A 7,065-nucleotide genomic window follows, 5' to 3' on the forward strand; every position below is an offset into this window, starting at 1 on the left:
TGTGCAGATTGTCTGACCGAGGTATACCAGGCCAAAGCACCCGGACAGACAAGGCCAGACCAGGACAGAGCACCCGAGAGACTAGGCCAGCGCACGCGGGTAGAGCAGGCCAGACCATCCGGGAGACCAGGCCAGATCATCATGGAGATCAGGTCAGGTCATACTCATCCCATCATGTTAAAATATTTACTGGGAAATGACACTTCTATGCTCGGGTAGATTGCCCACCCCAGCTTGCCCAATCTACCCGGGCGACGTCAGTAATTAATTGGAGTATGAAAATGATGTTTTCCTATCATGAGCTGAGGCGGCAAGTCATGAAATTTATAGGTGAAGATTATGATGGTGAAACAAAGCCCGAATCACAGGCCATCTCGTGTTTCGCGAACAAGATGGTATGATAATTGGGCTGGAAACCAGGAGGTTAAAAGTGGGCCCCGAGTCTTGGGCCATCTCGTGCGCTTAAAAGTGGCCCCGAGTCACAGGCCATCTGGTTAAGGCACAAGCTTCATTGAAGACTGCGCTTACCTTGTGTCAAGACAAACGCAGAGCCTCAACTAGTCTTGAGCCAACGTAATCCCCAGATAAGAAACAGCAATTCTACAAAGGAATTTCACATAGCAATATCTCCGTGGTTCCATTGTGATCGAGAAGTTTTAAACAGAAAGATTTAACATACATACGTCAAATATGGTGAGAAGCACACAGGGAAAAGTTCATTCCCTGGGGCGTGCACACCACAAAGAACTCAGGGCCCGGAGTCTCGACTTGTAATCGTTGATGGCAAGAAGAGCACGAGCAGCTTGACGGGTGGTCAAGATTCGCTGCAACTGTTGCAAAGTTTGCTGTCTCAAGAGGTCAGCCTGTCAAGTTACAAATACATAACCTCTTCATAAATTGGAAATACAGACACAAAATTTTAAATGCACTCGGGTTGTCCAAGGATTGTGACGACGATCCATATAATCATAGATTCATCATTGCTGCGTTTTTGGAAAATCTTATATAGGATAGATTAAATGTACCTGATGGAGGAAATTTTCGAGTGTGGCGAGTTTGCTCATGGCCATCGACATTTGTTCCATGTAATCCATAACATATCTGGAGTCGCGAGGAGTTGAGGAGATGGAGGATAATGTGTCGACAAGTGATTGTTGCAAAGCTTCCATTCCTTGGGACAGCGCATCCTCTGCTTGTTGAGAGGATTGCTGTAAACTTCGGATTCCCATCAATTGTTGTTCAGTTAATGGCTCAATTTGCCTTTCAGGTATCTATTCCAAAGACTGAACGGGTTAGAACAAAATCAAGACTTGCCACTTCGTACACACAACAGAACTATGGAGTTTTCTTGAGCATATTTTCCAACAATCCTAAAACCATCTGTTAAAAAGGTTTTTTCAACTCATCCTAGCCTAAGATTATTTCATAAATAATACACGCAACATTATGTTTCAAGAGCCTTCGTCGAAGATACAGCAGAGGGCAAAGAAGTGCAGATCTCCCCACATATTATTCATTCATGACCTTCATCAGAAAAGCGCGAACAAAATAATTAATATGCCAGACAGAAAAAGGAATCGTCAAATCACCTTGAGAACTTCTGAGGAACGGAAGCCTCCTAGCCACATGAAACACCTTTCAGTAGGAGCCTTCCACATACCAGAAAGCATGTGAAACACGTCCGATTTCGCACCAACACTCTTCAATCGGAACACTTCATAATAATGGGACATCACCTCATCAACAATAAGACGTAGTTCACTATCTCCTGCGTGCGAGTTTGCAGCCAATCTCAGATCCTCTATCAGCCTTTGATGTTCTTCACGCCATCGGGCATACTCCATGTCAAATGCCAAAGCCCCTACACAGTGTAATAGTATGGGGTTTTCGTAATCGATTAAATCTTGACTAAAAGATTATGTTATTTCACAACTTTACCGACCATTTCCACTGATAGAATGACTATGATCTCCCGAGAATCCGGACGTAACAACGATGCCCTGCATTACAAACATGAAGACATTTAAAAAATATATATAATCCATTTTATTTTTTATGAACACATTGCATACTGACATAGAGAGAAAAGCACCTGCTGTCGTGCTCGTTTCAACTCCTGCTCCAGTTGGGTAAGCTTTTGTCGGCTATTCTCAAGTTGTTGAACATAAACCTAAAACACAAAGATTAGGACAGGGAAGTAAAACATGATCCCGAGCTTTTCCCTATTTAACTGAACTTTTCTACAAAGATAACATAATAAATTCAATAGATCAATGCATACTTTCTTCCTAATTCGACTTTTCTTTGCAGCTTCCCGATTCTGAGCCAACCTACGAAGTGCCTAGAAAATAGCAACAAAAACAAACAAAACAATCACTAAAAAATAACAATAAATATCACGTGAAAATGAGACAACAGCAACATAAAAAAATATCAACCTTCTGCTCTCCAATTTTTCCGTCGCAAGGGTCCCTCGAATCCAAAGTTGTCAATCTCGCGATATGCACTCCAGGTAACTAAAAGTACAAACCCAAATCAAACTCATCCCCATAACTACAAATTATTTCAACAATAAAAAAAACTAGTTTTCGAGTTTATTGTAAATCCATTATCATAACTTCGATAAGTAGCAAATATAACATGCTCCAGATTTTCGAGTTTCAATGATTATCTTGTAGTTCTTTTTCCAATTCTTTTACTTTTTATTTTTTGCAATTTTAGGAAACAAACAAATATGCAACGACTCATCGGCTAAAAGTAAACATACGTGGCCTACCTGATCTCAACGGCAAGATCCCAAGAACCCTATCTGTAGTAACCAACAGCTAGTTTGATCTCTACAGGCTTTACAATTACAACCATAACCCCTTATCTTGGCATGAAAATCATTAGCTTCAGTGGGAACAGAGGTGTAAACAAACCGAGTAGATTTGTGAGCTTTTCAAGCCGAACTCAAGCATGTTCGAATTTTTTTCGGATATTGTTCGATAGTTCCGAGTCGTTCACGATTTTTTATATTTTAATAACTTAATTTAATATAAATATCTATTTTCGAGTCATTCAAGTATTTATTTTCAAGTTATTGTTCGAATAGTTCGCGAACATATTCAAATTTTTTAGCCAAACTCGAACAAAAAATTTTAAATTTTACGAGCTCAGATACTTCTATTCCAATTTTCATCATGTCTGGCTCGATTCAACATATCTTGAGTTGTTGGCACGAATAATTTTCTTATAAAAAGGTAATTTAGAACACACTTGAACACACATTAATTTACAACACCGAACAACGGAAAAATCGAAGCTTAATAAATTTTCAAGCAGGTTTTTTACAGAATCTCTCAACTTGATGTAATAGTAAGTACAGTCAAACTTTAGCAGGTCTACGCAATCGATATATATTCAACAACCACCTATTCCAAAATATTCATGAGACAAAATACTGAATTTAACCTCAGAAATATCAAGATTCACAAAGAAATATAAACTCAAATCTAGTACGCAAAGTTCCTGAGGCAAGTAAATGAATAAAGGGAGAGGTCAAAAACAGTGTGTTTGGCACCAGGATTTGAGAGGATTTTGTGGAATTTGGAATTGGATTTGGAATTGAATTTGGGAATTCAAGTATTTGGAATTCTATTTGGTGTTTGGTTTAAAATTTAAAAATGGTATTTATGAATCTATTTCTTTTTTGGAGAAAAAAAGATTCGAATTTGGAATTTTAAAATTTTACTAAACTACCCTTATAAATTTTTGGTGGAGAATGATGTGTTGGATAAAAAAGTAATTTTATGTTTTTAAAATCCAAATCCCACCAAATCTTATCAAATTTGATGGGATTTGGATAAACTTGTTGAAATCCATGAAATCCCATGAAATCCTAAGCAAATCAAAATCTTTTTTTTTAACATCTTGCCAAACAGTAAAAATAGGATTTTGAAATCCAAATCCCATGAAATATTATGAAGCTCCTTTCCCCTCATGTTATCTGAGACTGAGAGGGGTGGCACACTCGCGTTCGACTCGAAAAATTTGAAACTCGAGCTCGACTTGGGAAAAAAGATCAACTAGATCGGAGAAGCTCTTACCAAAACCTTAACTCCCCGTATAAATTATCGTTTGTACTGGACAAAATATTACGTTGAAAAGAAGTTACGACTCATCTTTTCTTCTTCATAAAAGACAAATAAAGCCCGTCATCCAATAATTAGCGGCAGCAACAAGAGAGGGGTGGCAGTGAAAAGGGCAAAGTTGATATTTTAGCTACACATATAAATAGAATATTACCCTACATTTTTTTTACTTATATTATCCTATATTTAATAGTATCCACCAAACACATGTTAGTACTTTCAGAAAAATATTGTTCTTACCATTCCATGGTCCTATCATGCAGCATATTATAAAAATCTGTTTTTAGAATAATATAACTATTTAAAATAATGGGTCATATTAATGGTTTAAGTTATACTTTATAACATAAGTAATTAAAAAATTATTTCTAAAGTATTCACCTATTATGACATCAAGCTTTTAGCTCCATATGAGATGGTTTAAGAGTTTGAATCTCGATATAGTTTACGAGCTAATCAAATTCGACTCGAGCTCGATCAAGAACTCTAGCCGAGCTCACATAAGTTAGTTTGATTCACTTGAATTCATATATGATCAATCAATAAAACTATAGCTAAAAATTACCTAATGCAAATATATATATATATACACACACACACACACACAGTTTTTTTCCAAAGGCTGAGGCACTTTTCCAACACGTGGTAAAAAAATGACCTGATTTTTGTCATCAGTGTCTGTGGACGCATCAGTCTGTTGGCTGTGATCTGCCACCACCCCGGAATCGCCCCAGTTCTCAAACTGCCCGTTTCCCAAAGCTCCACCGCCACCGCCAATACCGCCGCCGCCGCCAACAGCCATCATTCCTCCCTTCTGCAACATGAACTGGGCAGAGTCTACTCCTCCCACAGCTGATCCCATCTCAGACGAAACCATACTCTACACAAAAGCACAATATATATTCACAATAACAAGCTAGAACATAAAAATATGCGTAAGTACAAACGGAAACAAGTTCCTTCGGAAGACATACAGCGTTGATTCCACCAAACTGTAAGTTGTTGGACAAAACAGAAACACTGCTTGCATTTGGATCATTGTATATCGATTCTACAAATAGGAGAGAGTTAGTTGCTGGTTACCCTGAACCAAGAAATAGAGCACAAAAACTGAAAAATGGAACCATATTTAGAAACGGAAAAGATACATATTACTTATTGTTAAATCAACAGCATGATCAAATGGACCATTTCCAGTTGACTGATCGAGCTCCCCGAGATCCGCAAAACGGGTACCATTTCCACTCCCTTCGTCAACTCTACATACACATATGCTTACAAACTTACAGTTACACCACATAACACATTAACATAGAAAGAACCAAACAAACAGACCACACAGAAAACCCATGTAAAAAAGTCAAGCATGCAACTTTTACAATGAAAACAAGGCATAAACCAAGCTTCAACACGCGCCTGAAGTAAAATGGCGAGTTCGAGTGACAAAACACATCGTTGTTTGTGAGAGGCATAGTCTGCTGAACTGAAGCTTTGAAGCCTTCCATTTTTCTCTCACATTCACGGCATGCAATGATATTTTAAACAGCGGCGAGATCTCCGTGGGTACAACACAACACTCGAGAAATTAAAGTCTGAGAAGCAGAAGAAGAGAAAAGTGTTGAGTAGAAAGGTGAAATGACTGTGATAAAAATACGAGAAAAGGTTAAAAAGACAAATCTCGGAAGCAATCTTTTTCGACAGAGGATAGCGTCTCTAAGCGGTGTGGCTTTTTAATATGTATTATTTAATTTAAAATACTAACCATCCCACAACGAACGAGATAAGAATTTTGGCTAGGTTTTTATAAATAGAGTAAGTATGTTGTGAGACGGTTTCACGAAACTTAATCTATAACGATATTTACAATAAAAAGTAATACACTTAGCATAAAAAGTAATATTTTTTCATGAATGACCAACATAAAAGATCTGTCTCATAAAATACGATCCGTGAGACCGTCTCACAAAATTTTTTGTCTTAAAATTATAGCTAATTGCGCACCAGCTCTTAATTGAAAAATCATTAATATATTTTTTATTTTTTAAAAATCGAGTGTATTTGACCTGTGCAGAGAAAACTGAAGCACGTTTCACAAAAGTTGACGTGATATCGTCTCTAATTAATTTTATGAAATGAATTTGGATTACTATGTTCGAAATATTGATTTTTGCTGTCAAAATTATAATTTTTTGTTAGAAAAATATAATATAATATATATCGATCCGAGTAAAATTACTATTTTACGTTATAAATACATGATATAATATATATATATATACTCTTTTGAGTTAAAATTATAATTTTTATATCAAAAATATTGATTTTCACCGCATATATATAGATCACATGATCGCATTGAAATAGTTCAACAAGATTGTTGTACATGAAACTTGTCTTATCTCGTTCATGAAGAGTTATATGTCTAATTTTTGAACGTATATATTTTTAAAAAAACAATTAATTACTCATAAGTTTCGTGTTTCTAAATATATACATTTTTAATATAATTTTCCCTCGACTATCATAATCAAATAGATTTAGAAATTCAACGCAAAAAATAATTTATAATAAAAATTATTGAATAATGTTATACGTACAATCATATTTGTATATCGATTATTATAAAAAAAAAAAAATTATTTATAAAAACTTCAACATAAATTTAATAACAAAATAAATATACTACAATATTACTAAAACTATCACTCGGTTGCTCTACCACTTATATATTTTCGTACACGCACAGTTTTCTATCAGACAGACCCCTTTCCGTTCGAGTGTACAACTTTGCCCCAACAAGTTCTATCCTAATGTGCGCGTGGAACGTGCAACCTACAGTTTTGTCTTAAGCACCCTTGAATGCACTTCGTGACAGTAATAATAATTTAATCATTTTATATTTTTTAATTTTAAAAATATATAATATAGATCG

The 7,065-nt window shown here is 35.9% G+C and overlaps 1 protein-coding gene across 2 annotated transcripts; it reads right to left on the reverse strand.

Moving 5' to 3' along the window:
• Positions 1 to 462: 462 nt before the first annotated feature.
• LOC140830547 (transcription factor TGA2.3) lies at positions 463 to 5,856 on the reverse strand. 2 transcript variants are annotated; one of them, XM_073193910.1, is made up of 12 exons: positions 5,550 to 5,856; positions 5,289 to 5,392; positions 5,108 to 5,184; positions 4,792 to 5,013; positions 2,439 to 2,516; positions 2,282 to 2,341; positions 2,093 to 2,170; positions 1,943 to 2,000; positions 1,590 to 1,861; positions 1,026 to 1,271; positions 684 to 863; positions 463 to 600 (listed from the first exon to the last, which is right to left on the reverse strand). In XM_073193910.1, exons 1-11 carry the CDS (start codon positions 5,636 to 5,638, stop codon positions 717 to 719), a joined length of 1,431 nt encoding a protein of 476 aa, XP_073050011.1. In that variant the 5' UTR covers positions 5,639 to 5,856; the 3' UTR covers positions 463 to 600; positions 684 to 716. The 2 variants fall into 2 exon arrangements, with proteins under 2 accessions (XP_073050011.1, XP_073050009.1); XM_073193908.1 differs by lacking the exon at positions 463 to 600 and having other exon boundaries at positions 607 to 863.
• Positions 5,857 to 7,065: the final 1,209 nt, after the last annotated feature.

Source organism: Primulina eburnea, chromosome 4, assembly GCF_022965805.1.
Source record: "Primulina eburnea isolate SZY01 chromosome 4, ASM2296580v1, whole genome shotgun sequence".
NCBI classification, from domain to species: domain Eukaryota; kingdom Viridiplantae; phylum Streptophyta; class Magnoliopsida; order Lamiales; family Gesneriaceae; genus Primulina; species Primulina eburnea.